Raw genomic sequence first — 21,029 nt, 5'->3', positions numbered from 1 at the left:
AGGTTGTTAATGAGTCTTCCTCCAGTCCTGATGCCTGGTTCTTCTTCATACAGTCCAGCTTCTCAGATTATTTGCTCAGCATTCAATTGAATAGGTATAGTAAAAACATACAATCCTGACGCACATCTTTCCTGACTTTAAATCACACAGTATCCCCTTGATCTGTTTGAATGATTGCCTCTTGATCCATGTACAGATTCTTCATGAGCACGATTAAAGGGTTCTGGAATTTCCATTCTTTACAATGTTATCCATAGTTTTTTATGATTCACACAGTCGAATGCCTTAGCATAGTCAATAAAACACAGGTAAACATCTTTCTGGTATTCTCTGCTTTCAGCCAGGATCCACCTGACATTAACAATGATATCCCTGGTTCCACATCCTCTTCTAAATCCACCTTGAATTTCTGGCAGTTCCCTGTCAATATACTGCTGCAGCTGCTTTTGAATGATCTTCAGCAAAATTTTGCTTGCATGTGATATTAATGATATTGTTTGATAATTTCCACTTAGGTTGGATCACCTTTCTGGGAAATAGGTATAAATATGGACCTCTTCTAGTCAATTGGCCAGGTAGCTGTCTTCCAAATTTCTTGGCATAGATGAGTGAGCATTTCTAGTGCTGCATCTCTTTGTTGAAACATCTCAACTGGTATTCCATCAATTCCCAGAACCTTGCTTTTTGCCAATGTCTTCAGTGCAGCTTGGACTTCTTCCTTCTCTCCACCCATAGTGCCTAAGTTTTTTTTTTTTTTTAACTCCACCCATAATGCCTAAGAAAATACTTGAACAGTGTGATAAACCCAAGAAAACTTTGTGGCATGGTGGTTGAGCAGCTCAGCTGCTAACCAAAAGGTAGGCAGTATCAACCCACCAGCAGCTCCAGGGAGAAAGATGTGGCAGTCTGCATCTGTAAAGATTATAACCTTGGAAACCCTGTGGGGCAGTTCTCCTCTGTCCTATATGGTACTATAGGTTGTTATGAATAGACTCTATAGCAATAGGTTTAACATAACCTATTGCCATCAAGTTGATTCTGACTCCTAGTGACCCTATAGGGGTAGAACTGCTCCATAGGGTTTCCAACTCTGTGATCTTTACGAAAGCATCTTTCTCCCGAAGAGTGGCTAGTCAGTTCAATTAACCAACTTCCAGTTAGCAGCCAAGCAATTACCACTGCACCACCAGGGCTCTTTCTGAATTATGGTAGGGGGCTCAAAAAATGTTTATGGAGTGAATGAATGAATGAAAGGATAGATAAATAAAAGAGAAGTGGGTGTATTGTATGAGTCTATTTTTTTGTGAAATACCCAGAACAGGCAAATCCATAGGGACAGATTAGATACGTGGTTTTCAGGAACTGAGGGGAGGGGAGAAAGAGGAATGACTGCAATACGCACAGGGTTTCTTTCTAGGGGGTGAAAATGTTTTGGAATCAGAGAGTGATGATAGTTGCATAGTCTTATACTAAAAATCACTGAATTATACACTTGAAAAGGGTGAGTTTTATGGTATATGAATTATATCTCAATAAAAAATTAAATTAAAAAAAGCAGAATGTGTGAATATCAAGCAAGACATTTTGGAAGAAACATTCATAAACCAAAAACTATGAAGGGACGAGGCTGAGAAGTCTTATACAATGAAATTAACCAACACAAAACACTCTGCAAATACAAAACCAGAATAGGACAATGGGATCACTCCCCTCCCCTCTCTTTATGCAGGTTCCACTTAGCTGAAACATCAATAGCAACTAGGTCCCAAGTATGAGCCCTACCTGTGATTTGTACCAGGCTGCATCAGATACATTCTCATTAGTATTTCCAAAAATTGTCATGCTAATAGAAAGAACAACAGGCAGTATCAGGAGAAGTGGATTCAAGGGCCTTCTCCCCTACTTAGGTTACTTATGTACATATTCAGGAAAATACTGTCTGCCAAACTCCTCTCTTGAGAGTTTTATGAAGATCAACTGAAACTGTCGTTGTTAGGTGCCATTGAGTCAATTCCAACTCATAGCAACCCTGTGTAAAACAGAAAGATGAGACCCTTTGTAAAACTGGTGAGATGAGAAGGCAGACAGGGACAGGAGCTGATTGAAGGGACATGGAAATCTGGTGTGGCAGGGAGTGTGCTGCTGTCAAGTTATAGGGGTAGCAACTAGGGTCAGATAACAATGTATGCATAAATTTTTGTATGAGAAACTAACTTAACTGGTAAACTTTCACCTAAAGCATTAAAAAAAAAAAAGATGGGAAAAAAAAAAAGAAGAAAAGAAACACTGCCTGGTCCTGGGCCATCCTCACAATTGTTGCTATTTTTGAGCTCATTTTGCAGTGGTTGTGTCAATCCACCTCACTGAGGATCTTTTTTTCGTTGATCCTTTACTTTGCCAAGCATGATGTCCTTCTGCAGGAACTGGTCCTTCCTGATAACATGTCCAAAGTACGTGAGATGATGTTTCACCATCCTTGCATCTAAGGAACATTCTGGCTATACTTCATCCAAGACAGATTTGTTCATTCTTTTGGCAGTCCACGGTACCACCACCATAATTCAAATGTATCAATTCTTCAGCCTTCCTTATTCATTGCCCTGCTTTCACATACATATGAGGCAATTGAAAACACCATGGCTTGGGTCAGGCACACCTTAGTCTGCAAGGTGGCATCTTTGTTTTTTAATACCTTAAAAAGGTCTTTTCCAGCAGATTTGCCCAATGTGATATGTCATTTGATTTCTTCGCCACTGCTTCCATGGGTTGTTGATTGTGGATTCATGTAAAATGAAATCCCTGAAAACTTCAATCTTTTCTCCATTTATTGTGATGTTGCTTATGGGTCTAGTTGTGAGGATTTTTGTTTTATGTTGAGGTGAAATCTATACTGAAGGCTATATTTTTAAATCCTCATCAGTAAGTGCTTCAAATCCTCTTCATCTTCAGCAAGCAAGGTAGTGTCATCTGCATAATGCAGGCTGTTAATGAGTCTTCCTCCAATCCTGATGAACCTCATGGGCAGTACCCTCCCAGGAAATAAACGTTATTGTTGTTGTTGTTTTGGATCCCTGGTGGCGCAGTGGTTGCTAACGAAAAGGTTAGCAGTTCGAATCCACCAGCTGCTCCTTGGAAACTATGGGGCAGTTCTACTCTGTCCTACAGGGTCACTATGAGTCAGAATTGATGGCAATGGGTTGTTCTTTCAGGGAAGATGGATTCTTTGAAAGATAATCTCTTTGAGAGAGAGTAAAACCTAAATATAGTACTGTGCCCTTTCTTGGCTCTCTTGGATAGCAACACTGGTGGAGAAGGAAGTAGATGCTCCCTCGGGCCTATTTCCACTCCCCTCACAAGCTGAGGGTTGCCAGTGTGGTCTGGTCCATCCAGCCACCACTACCCCACAGCGGGAGAATTACGGCCAGCTTTCTCAGCCTGGCTAGGATACGAGCTCCTTTTATGGGCTCTCGTTGTTATTACCACCTATTTCTTTTTATGCTACTGCCAAAATACCACCATTAATCTTTCACACTCCCTGAAGGCAAAACACGGGTAATTGGATTTATCTGGTTTTAGAATTTGTTAGTTTCCCTTACAAAATAAATAAATAACTGACCTAAAAAGAGAGGATAGTCTGCTCCACACTCTGCTGCCACCCCACAGGCCCTTCCAAAGGGGAAGCATGGTGTTCTCATTAATCTCAGCTATCTCTCACCAGCACCTTGTCCCTTCTGTCCTGGAGCAGGTCTCTGACTAATCTGGCCTGATTTATGAATCTGACTTGTTCAATTCCTGAAGCTTCCAACTGTGCATCATCTCCCCTGAGGTTTTCTCCTCACCTCAACTTCTGTCTGTCCCTCTTCATCACTTTTTCTTTCCCCTACCCCTTCCTACTGCATTTTCCTCTCCTGACTGTACTGCTTGAGGCTGCTTTAAACTTCCTTGGCTCGTTCTATTTCTCATTTTCTTGCTCCTTTCCACTCGTGTTGTTCCAAGCATGCACATGGGTGACTCTCTGAGTTTGCCCTTATGTGTTCCTTCATGTCAGGGTTGGATTGCCAGAAGAAGCAAATTATAATTTTTTTTTAATAATTTTTATTGTGCTTTAAGTGAAAGTTTACAAATCAAGTCAGTCTCTCACACAAAGACATTTGTGTTTTGGTTTGTCCTTTGAACCTATATTCATTAATACTTGTAGAAAGCACCTGTTGAGGTACCTGTCCAGGGCTCTGAAAATTCTATCTCCACCTCCGCCTTCCCTCCAGTCACAGTAGTAAGTGAGGTCCATGTTTGTATCATGGGAGCTGGGTATGACATTATTGTTTGCCAACCCAACAGCAACCAGCAACATGGTGACAGAGCCTGCCCCCTAACCTAGAGGCTGAAAATGCCAGAAACCCACTTATACTGTTATGTTTTATTACATGGAACTGGAAGTATCCTACTTGATACATGATCTTTCCCCCAAACATGACTTGATTGGCACCAGGGTGGACATTCAACACAAGCTGAGGCAGTCAGAGCTTATCTTCTGGGAATTTGGAATTGGGACCAAGAGGTGCTAGACAATCTGTCATGGCTGTCTAGAGCTGAGAATATATGTAATCCAAAGATGTAGGATGACCATCTCCTACCCTGTGGAAGTGGACAAATGACAGGTAGAGACAAATAAAGCAGCTATGTGGGAAAATAAGAGACAAAGGGCCCCTAGGAAGAGGCAGAGGACAGTAGCTTTCCTAAGATTGCTTAGTTGCTGCTTCCCCTCCTTTCAGAAGCCAATGTTCTCTGCTTCCCTTGAGATCCATCGGCCTTATAACACACCACTTCTTTGTTTAACTAGTTTCAGTGGGTTTTCGTAAATTGAAAAGACTAAGGCAAAATGATGTTGTACTCAGAAGCATAGACACAGAGATAAATGAGATATTTCCCTGCCTTCCAGGAACTCAAGACTTATGAACAAGAGACACATACAGTCAGTATTGGGGAAGGTGACAGATTATCTTAAAGTGAGTGGTATGGAAGTGATGGGGGTGTGAGAAGCGGGTCAGTTTGTTCCCTTGTATGCTCCTGTGTACAGGAATCACTGTAAGATCAGACCAACATTTCCAAACAAAGGTGCACAGAACTAGTTTCATCTGCATGAGAATCAGATTCTGGGGTGTGTGCCTCAGCATTCCTGATTCTGTATGTCTGGGGCTGGGCACAGGAATCTGTATTTTAGAAATCTTCCCAGGTCGTGATGGTGCCTATCCAGGCTTGGAAAACATTGAGATAAAGGAAACTGAGCTGAACAGAGAAAGTAATATTTGAGAGGGGACTGAAAATGAGTTAACAATAAAAGACACAACATGTAGAAAGAGGTTAGGAAATAACCGTCCAGGCAGAGCAATTATAAATCACCACGAGTTCCCGGGTGGTACAAATGGTTAAGCACTCAACTACTAACTGAAAAGCTGGGGTTGAAGCCCACTCAAAAGCCCCTCAAAAGAAAGGTCTGGCGATCTGCTTCCAAAAGGTCTTGAAAACCCTATGGAGCTCAGTCCTACTCTCCAACACACAGGTAGCCATGAGTCAGAATCAAATTGAAAGCAACTGGTTTGTTTTTTTTTTTACACAAATAAAAGCTGCTTTCGTTCATTTATCATTGCCATCTTTGTAATGGGTATTAATACGTAAACACCTGAGTTGCCTACTTATACAATTGTGAAAAAGATGAACACAGAGAAATGCAACCTACCTGCCTTTTGCCAAACCCGTCACCGTCGAGTCAATTCCAACTCATGGCAACCCTATAGGATAGAGTAGAACTGTCCCATATGGTTTCCAAGGAGCAGCCGATGGATTCGAACTGCCTACATTTTGGTTAGCAGCCTGAGCTCCAAACCATTGTGTCACCTCTTGCCAAGTGGACATTATTAACATGAACTGTTCGCAGAGCATTGCAAGGTTTTGTTTCTGTTTTTAGGACAAATTGAAATCCCATTCCTGCCCTTATAAAACTAAAAGCCAGTTGAAGAAAAGAGAAAAAAAAATTGTGTGTGTCATAAAAATAGACAATAAATAACTTTGGTTAGTAAAGAGTCAACTATACATATAAATGCCAGGGGTGGGGATGGAGTGAGGTACAGGATGATCACAGAACTAGCTTGGATTAATCAAAGGTTCCCATGGGACCTGGTCTATTACACTGTATTCCCTCCCTTTCTCTCCTCTCTCCCTCTGTTCTTCCCTTTCCCCTTCCTTCCTTTCTTCCTTCCTTTCTTCCTCTGCCTCTCTCTTCCTCCCTCCACCTTTCTCCCTCCCTCCTTCCCTTCCCTCCTTCATTTTTGAGGCAAAATTCACATCACACAAAACTAACCAATTTCAAGTGAACAGTTTAGTGGCATTTATACATTCACAATTCTATATTATTTTTTACCCCTCAGTCTCTTGCCACTTTGCTCCAGCTCCTCTGACCATCTACTGCTCCTAGAACATACAGAGCACACACTTGCTTTTGACACTTTGCCATGGTGTTCCCTTTCTCTGGAACAGTCTTCCCCTGGACATTTGCGTGGCTAACTCCTTCACTCGGATCATGTTTCCGCTCAAATATCATCTCATCGCAGAGGTGGTTTCTGACCACTGTATCTAAATGGAGTTGGCTCTCCCTCTTGATTCATTTACCCTGCTTTATTATTCTTCAGAGAACTCATGGCCATATAACATCATATTATATTTTAATGTGTTTACCATGTTTAATATCTGTTTCTATTAGAATGTAAGCTTGATGATAGCAAAGAGTTGGTCTGTTTTGTTCACCGTCTTAACTCCAACTCCTATAACATTCCCTGGCATATACTGTTCCATAAAATATGAGCACTATATGAACACGATAAATATGTTGAATAAATGAATGGATGAATAAACCCATCAATCACCCATAATCTATGAGAAGATATATGAATGACCAATAATCACATGAAAAGCACTGAATGTCATTAATCCTCAGGAAAATGCAAGTTAAAATTTTATAATGCCTACAATTAAAAATTAAAAAGACTGACAATGCTAAATGTTGGTGAAGCTGTGGAGCAGCTGGAACGCTCATACATCCACCACACTGGTGGAAGTGAATCGGTTAAAAACTTTGGAAAACAGCTGGCAGTTTCTTTAAAAGTTAAATACACACTTATATGACCCAATGATTCCATTCCTAGAAAATTCCATTTCCTAATAAAATATATATGGACTCTTACAGACTCATACTCAAATGTTTATTGTAAACTCAAATGTTTATTCATAACAGTAAAAAAAAAAAAAAAGGAACAATACAAATGTCCACCAACAGATAAATGGATAAACAAATCCATCTATAAGCAACAACATGGATAAATCTCAAATATATTCTGCTGAGGGAAAGAAGCCAGATATAGAAGACTTTTGTATGATAGGTATAATTCAACTTTATAATATCCACATCGCCTAGAATAGTGTTTGGTATGTAGTGGGTTTGCAATAAATGTGACTTCTTCAAATGGCGAATTCAGTAACTTTTTTTTTTTTTTAAATAGCTACCATCTATTGTGAGCTTGGAAACCCTGGTGGCGTAGTGGTTAAGTGCTATGGCTGCTAACCAAAGGGTTGGCAGTTCGAATCCACCAGGCACTCCCTGGAAACTCTATGGGGCAGTTCTACTCTGTCCTATAGGGTCACTATGAGTCGGAATTGACTCGATGGCACTGGGTTTGGTTTTTTTTTTTTTTGGGTATTGTGAGCTTGCTATGTGTCAGGCTTTAAGCTAAGCTCTTTACAAACTTGATATCAATGAGAAACACCCCTTTTTTTTAAACCAGGAACTTGAAGCTTTGAGAAGTTGAGTCACTTGCCCAACCACATATAGCCAATAAGTACCAGAGTTGGCATTTGAGGCCAGTCTTTTTGACTTTCAGGTCTGTCCTCCTCCCTTCTTTATATGGTTTGTACTTTATCTCAAATAAGCACCCATTGACTAGCCAATTCTAAAACAGAGCATATAATCAAGAGTAGTCTACAAACTCTTTCCACTGCACAAGTATAGCAGGATGCATGCTGTTGAGAGTCATTCAGGGTCATGCCCGTGGCAACTTATTCCAGAGCAGCTGCCTTTCAGGTGCCCAAGAAAATGGGCCCATAAACCGTTTAGCTCGAGATGCCCTCTGGGACAGAAGAGGGTCGCTCACATTGGCTTCTCCATCCCCTACAGTATGCAGATATACTTCTAGAAGATTCTGCCCTCTATTCTGTGATAAAAAGGGAGGAAGCTGGCACACCTTCCTTGTAACTACTCAGAATATCCAGACAGTGACTTAAAAAACATTGTGAAATTTGCAAATGCTGCAATTATAACAAACAGGAGGACATAGTACAAGTTAAATACCAACTATCTAGGGAGAGAGCATTATCTCAACTAGGATTTGAATGCCAGTCTCTGGTTGTAATTTCAGGAACTTCCCAATTGCTTCAAAATGAGTAAAAATATCTACATTAGAAAAAGTATACACATGTGCAAGGATGTGTGTGTGTGAAAGAGGAGAGACCGAGAGATAGAAAGAAAAGAGACGCATTCATCTTTTCAACAAACTCTGAGCACTTACTACCTGTTAGGCATTTGTGTCAGACACTGGGGACACAGACATACATAACCAGTGAACCCAGTGCCGTCAAGTAGATTACGACTCATAGCGATCCTATAGGACAGAGTAGAACTGCCCCCATAGAGTTTCCAAGGAGCGCCTGTCAGATTTGAACTGCCGACCCTTTGTTTAGCCGCTGTAGCATTTAACCACTACGCCACCAGGGTTTCCACAGACATACACGAAAAAAAATTTTTTTTTTTAATAGAGAATATTAATTTAATAGAAAGGCATGGAAAAAGCAATGAGAACAATTGAAAGAGGGATATTTTAAAAGACAGCCCAGATAAGGCCTCTGTTATTGCTGTTAGCTGACATTGAGTCATCCGCTGACTCATGGCAACCCCATATACAACTAAATGAAATGCTGCCAGGTCCTGCACCATGCAGACAGGACCACTGTGATCCACAGAATTGTCTTTGGCTGATTTTTGGAAGTAGATTGCCAGGCCTTTCTTACTAGTCCATCTTAGTCTGGAAGCTCTGCTGAAACCTGTCCATCTTCAATAACAACATGTGAGCCTCTACTAACAGACGGGTGGTGGAAGCGCATGTGGTTTCCTGCATGGAACCCAAGAATTCTACCACGGAACCACTAATGCTTTAGAAACCCATTGCCGTCCAGTCAATTCTGACTCATAGTGACTCTATAGGACAGAGTAGAACTCCCACATAGGGTTTCCGAGTAGTGCCTGATAGATTCGAACTGCTGACCTTTTGGTTAGCAGCTGTAGCTCTTAACTACTACACCAGCAGGTTTTCCAAACCTGCTGCTGTTGAGTCAATTCTGACTCATATTTAGCCACCTTAGGAGAAGGCACAAAACCAAAGCAAACCAAACTCATTGCTGTCGAGTTGATTTCAACTCATAGCAACCCTATAGGACAGAGTAGAACCGCCCCATAGTGCAGTATAAATTTATATGCCATAATTTTCATGCCTTCATGAAAAATAAAGAAGAGATTGAAGTTGTCAATGACTTCATTGTACTTGAATCAACGACCAACGTCCATGGAATACGCAGTCAAGAAATCAAGTGACTTACTGCATTGGGAAAATCTGCTGTAAAAGACCTCTTTAAAGTTTTTAAAAAAGCAAAGGTGTCACTTTAATGACTAAGGTGTGCCTAGCCCAAGCCATGGTCTTTTCAGTCATCTCATATGCATGGGAAAGATGGATAATGGAAAAGGAAAACAGTAAAAGAATTAATACATTTGAATTGTTGTTTTGATGAAGAATGTTGAGTATACCCTAGACTGCCTGAAGAACGAACACATCAGTCCTAGAAGAAATACAACCAGAATGCTCTTTAGAAGCAAAGATGCTTATACTTTGGCTCACTTATTTTGGATATGTCATGAGACCAGTTGCCAGAAAAGGACATCATATGCGGTAAAAACAGAGGGTCAGTGGAAATGAAGGAAACCCTAAATGACGTGTGTTGACACAATAGCTACAACAATGGACTCATCACAGCCTAACACCAAGAATCATGAAGATGGCATAGGACCAAGTAAAGTTTTGTTCTGTATACACAAGGTCACCATGAATTGAAGCCGACTCCTCAGCAGCTAACAATAACAACAACGAATTCCCTTCCCTTACACAATGTACCTTACCACAAGTATCTCAATGTGAGTATGGCAACTCTAGGACCCCTGACTGAATCAATTCCCTTCGTATACAAAGCTTGGCTTTACATTGCCTTTTCCTCCTTTTACTCATCAAAGGACATTCTAAGCAGAAATGTAAAAGCCCTTTGTTGTGATGGTATCAATGGGTGCTGGAGGTGGGTAGTATCTGATACAGCAAGCCCTATAGCCCAGAATGATTGAGAACCACTGTTTCACTGCTGAGAAGCAAGGCAGATGGGATCAAAGGTGACTTGGCTTAGACTTGTCCACTTAACTGCCTGCATGGGAGGTGGTCTGCAAAATGGCATTTGGGTGGGTGGGCAAGCAGTAAGCATTGGAAAGTCCATGTGCTATCAGGCAGAGAGGAGTGTGATCAAAGGCAGGCCCATGGTCTCTTAGAGGGGGGATCCTCGTAAGGACAAGGCAGGGCTCCTGATAACCCAGGGACTGGGGTAGGTCCAACACAGATTAACAAGACGTGGACTAGGACTCAGTGACAAGAGCAGGATCTATAGCTGTGAGGCAGGTGAGAACTGAGGTTCAGAAAGAGCCAGAGCTGAGCAGCAAGCGAAGTCAAGATCACTCTTTCCTGGGCTTGGTCAACACTGGACACCACTGTCCATCTGGTCTCGTGGCTCTAAAAGTCAGAGATGGAGGCATTGCATACCAGAAACTCGGAAGGTAGGGCACAGCAACTCTTGTCCATCACTTTCTTTCTTCCACCTTTGACTATTCAGTAGTTCCACTTCAGGCTTTTCTTTTTCCTCACATGAACACACTCTTATCCCCTCTGTAGTTCCTTTGTTTTTCTTCGTTCAATCCGTAACTGATACTTCTGGAAAATCTCTCTCCCACTCTCCTCTTCTATTTCTGCCTTTCATTCCCTTCATCTTTCTCCTCATCAGTATTTATAAAAAGATTCCCCATCATCAAAGTAGTGACAAATGTACACTCAAATCAAATCAAAGGGAAGCTATGCATTTTAAAATTAAATTAGGCAAGATAGAAACAATACTACAAACTCCCAAACTTTTGGAAGTACTCAGAAATATCTTCGAGAAAATGTTTCCATATTATCTTCCTCTAATTACACCTACTTTCTTCAGCATTGGCATTCACAATAAATAGAAAATTATCATATTCAGTTTTTTTTCCCTCTTTTGCATAATTACTACTTCTGTAACAATGTTGTTTTCTGTTATTCTTCATTACGAGTATAGAGCATTTCGGGTAATTATGAGTTAAATTATCTTATGTGGACTAGCCAGAAAACTTAACAACCACTTAAAGCATTCGTTGCTTCTATTATGCAATGGAAACATGGCCACAAAATCTCCAGACCCACTAAAAATCTTTAATATTCAAAACTAATTAAAAACATTTTATTGATCAACACTTTTAGGAGAAGCCAGGTCAAATCCTTCATCATCTCTTTGATTTAAGAAACATGTACTGTCTCCAGGAAAGAGGAAGCCAAAATGGGTCACATGATTTTCCCCAGAGTATGAATCAGCAAAAAATTGAGTAGAAGACCTGTGGCTGTTTTCACAGCCTTTATGGTTTAAATTAAAATGTGAACATAAAGATGTGGAAGGGGGTTATAAAATTACACATATTGTAGGCTTTAAACAATTACTTCTCTTCATTGTGTATTTTGGTATCACTGGTTCCCTCACAGTTCCCATGGGAATAGCTCTGGCTTTGGCTAATTTTTGTCAACGAATCACCTGCCTACTTTGTTTTAGTTTTGGGGTCCTATGAGATACTATATTATGCCCTCGGAGCTCACTTAACAGGACAGCACAACACTTAGGGCAGTTCCAAAGTGAAGAACACCAAGGATCACCTTGACAGCACGTCGGACCCTATGGTGGCTGTTACTCTGTGCATTTGTTTGCAGTGTGCATCATTTCCAGCCCCAAAGTGTAGATCAACATTGACTGGAGTGTGAGCGAGGGGACTCCAGGAAACAAAGGAGACTTCTAAAGGTAGGACGCCAGACGGCTAGAGCCCTCAATTGAGAGCTAGGTTTCCCAACCTTTGGTAAAATGCACGTCCAGGGAAAAGAAAGGTTGCTTTTATTTTGATCTACTTGTGGCACATGTACACGTTCTCTGTTTCTCTACGTCGGCAGGTGTGGGGGTGGGGGCGAGGTGGGGGGAACACCATGAAATTGAGAAGAAGCAAAAAGGTCTTGTAGGAAAAAATCCAGAGTCTGACGCCTAGTAACTGTAACCAAAGACAAGTTACTTAACTTTTCTAAACTTCGACCTCCTAGACTGTTAATTGAAATGATAGACAACTGGCCTGGCATCTATAACAGAACAAATCATAAATGGTAGAGTTTTTATTTGTCTTCAAAGACCCCTCACTCTTGCACATTTTATTAAAGGGTCTATAGTGTTGTCCTGTGGGGAGAACAGCCTAGATAGAGCTCTTACATTTCACTTCTTTAACCTTCTCGACCAGAGAAATGACACATAGTTCCAGGCAGTTTAAGTGCTAAGGAGCCCAGAGACATAATGACCTCAGTCTTCACTTCTTAAAGAAGACATGCCAGGGTATAAGGAACACTAGGAAGGAGTCATTTGTTGGGAGATTGGAAGGGACCAAAAACAGACCAAGATGAAAAGAATGAAGCCCTCTCCTCCAACTTCAGCTCCAATTTTGCTAAATCCAGTATCAGTAAAAGCATCTTCCTTTAGGGTAAATTATACATGGATAAACAAACAACCAAACCGGAAATAATCTGGCGCTGTCTTGTTTTATCAAAAAGAAATCAAGAAAGGTTAACCCTCAGTTCCTAATTTAACAGGCAATGCAAATTTCTGCAAGCCCTAAAGAAGCTTGGGACCTTAATTCTCTCTTCTCGTCTTATGACTATAAAGACTGCTTCCCTTTAATGAGTAATTTTAAAAGTCGTCCCCTGGAAAGGTCAAGTAAAACCCACTTCACTCCTTCTCTCTGCCACACCCACAGCCAGATACATCAGATTGTAGCAAGCTGCCAAGGGCCCTGCTTGCTGGCTCCCCTAGAGCCTGCCACAGCAGCAAGCATAGTCAGTAGCCCAAGGGCAGAGCTCTCCTTTAGAAGCTAGAGGAAAGGGAAATGAGAATGATGGGCTAAACTGAACCCAAGGGACAAATTCACTTAGAGGGCAAAAAGTGAGCTGCAGAGTTTTCCAGAACAATCCAGCAAGCACAGAGCATATACTTTAAGCTCTCAACCTCACCTTTCTCCCATCCTGGCTTTGGAGGATGGGCATGTGGTATGCAGGGTGGGGATGGTGAGGTGCTCCTACCAGAAAGTGATGTTAGAGATTGTCACAGAATCAAGCAAGCCCTGTACTTTCAGACCTGCAGCCAGGCTCCCATCCAGGACACGCCAGCTGCTCAGGTAGACTCGTTAGGGCAGCTCGTCTGCCCCTACTGCCTTGCTCAATGTAACTCCTTGCATCCATGGCAAAATAAATCCCTGCAGACGGGTGCCTCACCTTCCCAAGATGTTGGTCTACTGCTGCTAAGATTTCTTGTAACTCTGTTGCCTTGCTGATTGTCTTGCACTCAGGGATGGTGAAGCCTTTCGCATAGTTTCAAATCAGGTTGCAAGCATGGGCTGATTCAACTGTCCCCTCTGGCAAGTGATTTAAGTGGAAGCCAAAAGTCCCTCAGGCCTCCAAGATCTCTAATCACTGCTTTGCTGAAATGTTCCAGCATCATAATTTGAGGAGAATGAAATCAGATAAAAGTACTTAATTGCTGTAAACATACTAATACATTTTGAGGTTAGATCCAATTAAGACAAATTAAAGCAGTCCACAAATTCTTAGTTTTTTAATCCTTAGCACTTACCACAATATCTGCGCTCAGTCTGTAAGACATGGCTCCCAGACTCCGGGAGCTCAGTCTAACAGCAGGTCCAGAGTGTGTATGTGCGTCAAGTATCAGTGGAGCTTGAATCAGGATAAGTCTTGGCCACCAACAGTAAGTAGGATGCTAAGTGGAAGTGGGAGGAGACCAGCACATTTTAAAAGTGTTTATGTGTGTGTGGGAGGAGGAGGAAGGAGTGGAGCAGATAAGAACTGGAAAAGATTTAGAGTGTTGTATGTATGTTGACTGAGGAGATCCATTTAACACCACTACTAGCATGTTTATGTTGTTTCACAGGTAACAGAATAATGCCACACAATCCATCTCAACAGATATCATAAACGGGTAGATACTATTCCCACGTATATGCAAGGGATCTGAAGTTCAAAAGGTTTAAGCCATGTGCTCAAGTTCAGATAGGCAGTGAGAAGTGGAATGAGGACTCAAACCCAGGTATTTGGGCCGCTGATCCCAGGCTTTTTCTGTAGCATCAATGCTGTGCCTGGATTGTGGGCATGTGCAAGCATGTAGGAGGCTCTTAAATGGGAGTCAGGGACACTGAGGACAAGCCTCATCTATTTCCTCCTTGCAACCTGGGTCAGCAGGGCTGTATGATATAAATATATGACCCACAAACCACCAGAAATGAGGCTCCTCTTCAGAGGACCTTCTGGAACTTCCCCAGGGACATTAACAAATGTCTGGAAAACAATCCAACCAACCTTGCTCTTATGCCCTAGGGTAGGGCAGGGCTTTAGAGCAGTGGTTCTCAACTCTGTTCTACATTAGAAAGACTGGATGAGCTTTCCAAAAATGCTCACCTCGTTCCCAACTCCAGAGTGTTTGCCTTATTGGTCTGGGAGCTGGTATGTTTAAAAAGCATACAGGTAATTTCAAGATGCAGACAGGTGAGCCCCACTGCTTTCAGTGTCCCTGGGGGCCTGTGCCTGCTTGAGTGTCCTTTGACATCTTTATCTTCCCAGACCAAGAATAAAGCCTTTGTACTTCACAGGCATCTTTATTCAGGCAATTTAAACACTGGTATAAGAGTCCTATACTTGTTTTGAATAACCTAATTGCTACTCTGAGTTTCTTAATTTACACTACAGGAAAAGTTGCTGATGGTGAGTACAAAGTGCAAAAAAATACCAGACACACTAGAATGCTTCCTTGGGAACTGTACTGCCACAGTTGCTTTGGCAAAATCCTGTTCCTAAGGTAATTTGTTGACAGCTAGTAACCCTCAAATACTAAGATAATTTATTGGCAGCTAGTAACCCTCAAATACTTGAATGGATTAACACATAACTCTAAATGAAATTGTGGCGATGTTTTAGAAATGTTAGTAAGAGTAATCCTGGATCAACAAATCTACATCTGCAAAACTGATATCCCGCTAGTAAAGAAAAACCAGTTTGTGGATGGGAACTCTTCCCATTAAGTGGCATAGTTGCTGGACCAACCGCACCCATCTTCCCCACTCCTCAACACAGTTATGCACACAATGTGGTTCTATACAAAAGCAAATGTCAAAAAGTTTGAGGCCCACAAGGAAAGCACCTCTGAAGGCCATCTGCATGGCTGAGACAGCTCAACAGGCACCAGTGGGTCACACTGAGGACACTGGGCTCTTCTGACATGGTCACTGACTCAGACACAGCACTTCTCTATCTAATCTAACTAAAAGGCACAGGACTTTTTTTCCAAATTTTATTTATTTTGTTGTTGTTGAGAATATACACCACAAAACATACATCAATTCAACAGTTTCTACTTGTACAATTTAGTGACATTGCTTACATTCTTCAAACTAGATAACCATTCTTACCCTCCTTTTCGGAGTTGTTCCTCCCCCATTAACATAAACCCACTGCCCCTAAGGTTCCTATCCAATCTTTCAAGTTGCTGTTGTCAATTTGATCCTGTATAGACAGTCCTTAAAAGAGCATAAAGCTCAAGGCAGACCTTTTTTTACTAGTTAAGGTAAACTATTGCCTGGTTTTAAGATGACGGAAGGTGGTATTTTTGGTTTAAGGTTTAAAAATTACCTCAGGGCACAGAACATTTTTAACCCAACAGCAGATAATTGTAATGAAATGGTCTGGCCAAGAGCGCCCACATGTAATAATGAATTCAAATCAGATTCATAGACTCTATAATTCAACAATAATGAATATCAACTTAATTTTCCATTCCTCTGTCTTCTAAGAAGGCAAAATACCTCAGTATTCAAATAATGACTTTTACTTTCCAAGTAGCCCTGTGAAGTGGTTATGATGAAGACGATCCTGCCTCACTTATATAAAATGAGTTTCATCCACATTCAAAACTTCAGTGCCTTCATTGGGACATCACTCCTAAACGTCCCTCAATTCAGCCAAAGACCAATCATGACAAAACTGATATCCCCCAGTAAGGAAATCATTCTTCTCTAAGTCATGCAATTTTTCATTAGAAAATTCAAAGAAAGACCCAAGTTTCTTGACTCCTTTGCTTTTCTTACTAGGTCCTTGCCCTCTTATGTGACCTCATTCAAGATTTAGAAATAGGCATGGGATAATTTGATCCAGGACGGACACATTTGAAAAGGTTTTCTGTGGCTGATAAGTGTGGGTACAATCCAATTGTTTCGATGATTCTGAACACTGAATTCCCAAATAATGGATCCCCAATGGAACATATTAAAGAAGACCAGAGAGTGACCACACTTAAAAATTACAGTTTTTTTTTTTTTTTTTTTTTAAGCAAAAAACAACACAAAGTGGAGCATGGTTCTTTTATCTGGGATTGCGACCACGTGCTTTCAGAGCCTAGAAATATGCACTCTCCCTTAGAGGACCTGCAAATGAGTTTTCTGGTAGATGGTACCCAACTGTTAGCCAAAAAAGCAAAGGAGAGTTAAAAACATAAGGAGAAAGATTGGAACCCATAGAAATTTGCAGGAGGTATATATGTTGTTTTCAATATATATTGTTTAACATATATGTATTGTGATAGTAAGGAAATCATAACCTTAAAAAATCAGGATATAATAAAAATTAAGTAATAAACGGAAGAATGATAAACTGATTTAAAAAATGAAGGAATAAAAAAATAAAACAGAAGACCACGAACAGTAAAAGAAAGATGATATAAAGAGACCAAAAATGTGGACAATGTACTGGATTTCTCTGTCCAGGGAAAAATACACAGAAGGAGAGGTAAAATCATCAGAAAAAAAAAAAAAAAAAACATTGCTGTTGAGTTGATTCCGATTCATAGTGACCCTACATTGCTGTTGAGTTGATTCCGATTCATAGTGACCCTACAGGACAGAGTAGAGCTGCCCCACAGGGTTTCCAAGGAGTGCCTGGTAGATTCAATCTAACCTTTTGGTTAGCAGCCAAACTATTAACCACTACACCACCAGGGTTTCCAGAATCACCAGAAGACATGCACTTACTTAAACAAAAACTAAAACAGGCAATCAGGTATAACATTTAGATTTGAACATGGGAGTTATTTATTATTTATTAAAGCAACTACTCGGCTTTTCCTTTTTTTATTCCCATTCCCAAAGCCCAGCTGCTAAAAATTAGAATTGAAAATCAGGAAAATAGGCCAGCAGCTAATAAAAGAACATAGATCAAAGCTGGACCTCTGCTGGTGGGATCATCTTACTGCATGAAAGCAGAAAGTTCAAGTTTTTAAGTTACTGGTTTAACTTTTAGGGACATGAAGAGAACAGAGGATTTTGGAAAGTTGATCACTGAAGCCATATTTAGTCCTGGGCTCTTTGCCCCTCAAGAGTAGGCTAGAGCAGAAAGAGAGATTGGTGGCAGTATCATCATTTCTTGACATCCGTTAACATTTGCCATGACACCCTTTGTTACAGTACTTTGTGCCTTGTGAGCTACTCTCATCTTGGAACTTGCCAGTCTACTGGAAACATGCATCCCACAAGTCATTCCATTGGGTAGATAAAACTCCTCTGGGGCAATGAAGTAGGAATGTCTCATCCAGTCTGGGACAGTTTGAAGGGGGTCCATGTGGTCGGGCTTCTTTCTAATGAGGTCTAGGAGAGACATCTTTAACCTGCCTTTTCTCTCCCCTCCTTTGACACCAGAGCATCAGTAGATGAGGCCCTGGGACCAGTTTTCTCTCTCAAAAGAGGATTCATCTAAAAACTACCCAAAGTGGCAAGAATCCAACCTTAACACTTGGGCTTAGGAAAAAAAAAAAAAAAAATCTGCTAACCCAGAGGCCTTTCTTTCCTTCCCCAGGGAAAGGTTCATCTGGACATAGGGAGGGTTCCAACCAGGGAGGAGAAGGAAGATCAAGAGGGAAACCCCACCCTGATTCTCTCACTAGGAGAAACCAGGCTGTTTGGCTGCGGAACCTGGGGCAGAATATTTTATTTTGACCACAGCCGTCAAAGTCATAGACAGGGCAAACACATATACCCTGTGTATACCGTGAGACATAGTTAAGCTGGGACATTCCTGAATCTGTCTCCTAGGACCAGAGCTGCTTCAGTAAAGGGATAAAAGATGATATCTGCTGAGCTGGTGGAAAGTGGTGGCTGCATTTTTATTAAAGTCTCTGCTGCAACAGCCCAGTCCCCAAAGGTTCATATTCCAAGAATCTCCACCCCTGAGCCTGGAACATGTAAGTGATTCTCTGTAACTCATTAAGTGAAACAAAAAGCTTTCCCGTTGTGTTTTTCACAGGGGGTGATGTTCTTGCATAAAAGCTACATGTTTCCTCTCCTTGGCTCAAGCCTGCAAAGATAAAACTGACCTCATAATTTGTAACAGGGGCCTCAGGAGTACCACACAGTTGACATGAATTGCTGCTTTTCCAGCAGCCTCATAAAGGGCCAGGGCCTGGGCTGGTAACTCTGGGGCTGGAATTGGAGTTCCCTCTCCCACAGCGGGGAGCCTGCCCATCATGGCTACCTGCTCCCAAGCTGCCAGCCTATCAAAGTCACCAAGGCATCAAACAACACTATGTTTGCCACCCCCCCCATTCGGTCTCGGTGCCCTCGTGTTCTCATCTGCTGCCGACGCAAAACAGGACTAGCCATGCCGTGGCCTCTTAGATGCCCGAAGTCCCAGGCCTGGACCTCGGGTTTCACGGGTGAGACCCTGGACCAAAAAACCCAAGTAAGTGGCATGCCTATCCAGGAGAATGGATATCTCCTATCACAGAGTACGCAAGTGGGCACTTGTGGCCTTTGAAGGGCCCTCTCACATCCTCGAAGCCCACATACAAGCTTTCTGATCACCCAGGCTCACCCCTACCCAGGTGATCGCACCCTGGGGGCTCAGTTCCCCCACTGAAGTACAGCTCCCTACCTGAGGGTGGCGCTCTCCCCTTGCCGGACCGTCACGTTGTCCATAGCTTTGGGGAAGGTGGCATCTCCGCTGCGCACGGGCACTCCTGTGGGTACAAGGAACAGCAGCCTGAGAGACACGACCACGAGGCACTTCCAGGGCAGGAACAGGTACACACAGACCCCCATCCTCGACTGATACAACTTCCCAGAACTGAGCAGCAGCACAGTCCCTGTCCCCGACACCGGCTTGTCACAGGAAGTGGTGTGGGGAGAAAGGAAAGGGATGGAGCAAGCCAGAAGCAGAGAAGGGGAAGAAGGAGTCCAGGCTCTCCGGAGCCTAATATTTCTTCCTCAAATTCTGTCTCAGCTTTCCAGCCTAGCAGAACCAGATGCCCCTCCTGCATCCAAAAAGAGCTTTCTGGAAGCTCCCCTGGGGAGGAAGGAGGCTGCGGGAAGGGAGAGGAAGAAGGAAGGTGCAGTGATGAAGGTCACAGAGTGCTCCTTTCTGCCTATCTCTTCAAGATGCTACTTTCCGATTCAGTTGGGCACGCTCTGCAGAGGTCTGGCATCAAAAGTTTATAACCCAAAGAAGCAAGGCAAGTGTCTCTGACATAAAGATGTCATAAAAAACGGCTGCTTCGAGGAGAGAAGAACATGTTTTATTAGAGCACACATATGTATAGATATCTTTATGAGCCAGACCCGAATCTCCAATCTGTCACCCAGAGACGGTAAAAAGTTCCACAGCACGGGCCACGAAGCCAGCCCACGCCCGCGATCCTCCGGGTCTGGTGGCTTCTGCAAGCAAGCCGGGTCTGGCTTGGCTCCGGCCAGCGCCCACGCTGTCGGCGCCCAGGCGGAGAGGGGCGGCGGGCGCAGGCGGGGCGGCGAGCAGGACCGCGGCCCGGCGCTCCAGCTCCGACAGCGCGCGGTGCCGGGGACGCCCGAGCTCAGCGGCGGCCCCCGGGCTCAGCGCAGCCTTCCTCCCAGGAGCGCTCCCGCCTCTCACTGACACAGACTTCCAGAGTTGTCATGGCAGCAGCTCCATCACTGACCACCACTCTCTCAGTACGCGGACCCCGGAGTGTGCGCGCCCCGCGCAGACTTTGGTCCCGGAACCTCAGCGAGCAAGCGCCGCGCCCCCAGCTCCAGCTTAACCCCCGCCGTGCCGGGGCCACAGCCGCGTCGCCCCGCAGCGCCCACGCGGGCTCCGAAGCCATGCGGGGAGGTGGTCAGGCACCTCACCTGGTCTCCACCGCTCCCTTAACCCTGTGGGCCTTGGCACTGGGAGGACGCCAGAGCCAGCAGAGAGAATGCTGCGCCTTACTCTGTGGTTTCCCAGGCATGGAGAGGAGGGAGAGAGCGGGAGAGGCAGTACTGGGGACAGCAGCATAGTGGAACTGACACTGACACTTTCCCTCCACTGGATGCCTAGCAGAAGTTGCCAAACCCCACCCTGGAGTAGCTAAGCCAGCCTTCACCTAGCCAAGCTACCTGTACAGTCCTATGCCAGAGCCCTCCTGGACCTCTGAAAACAAGTGGAGCCAGCTTCCAG

General features: G+C 43.0%; 1 protein-coding gene across 3 annotated transcripts in view; it reads right to left on the bottom strand.

Annotated features, from left to right (window-relative positions):
• OPCML (opioid binding protein/cell adhesion molecule like) overlaps window positions 1–19,667 on the bottom strand; it is a 775,809-nt gene extending 756,142 nt beyond the window's left edge. For all 3 annotated transcript variants that reach the window (XM_010597116.3, XM_003417406.4, XM_010597117.3), the window contains exon 1: window positions 19,494–19,667. In XM_010597116.3, the coding sequence (XP_010595418.1) occupies window positions 19,494–19,660 (167 nt within the window). In that variant the 5' untranslated portion in view covers window positions 19,661–19,667. The remainder of the gene's footprint in view (window positions 1–19,493) is intronic.
• Between the last annotated feature and the right edge of the window lie 1,362 nt (window positions 19,668–21,029).

The sequence above is a fragment of the Loxodonta africana genome, chromosome 15 (genome assembly GCF_030014295.1).
Source record: "Loxodonta africana isolate mLoxAfr1 chromosome 15, mLoxAfr1.hap2, whole genome shotgun sequence".
Taxonomy (NCBI): Eukaryota; Metazoa; Chordata; class Mammalia; order Proboscidea; family Elephantidae; genus Loxodonta; species Loxodonta africana.
This window is presented reverse-complemented; position numbering and strand designations above follow the sequence as displayed.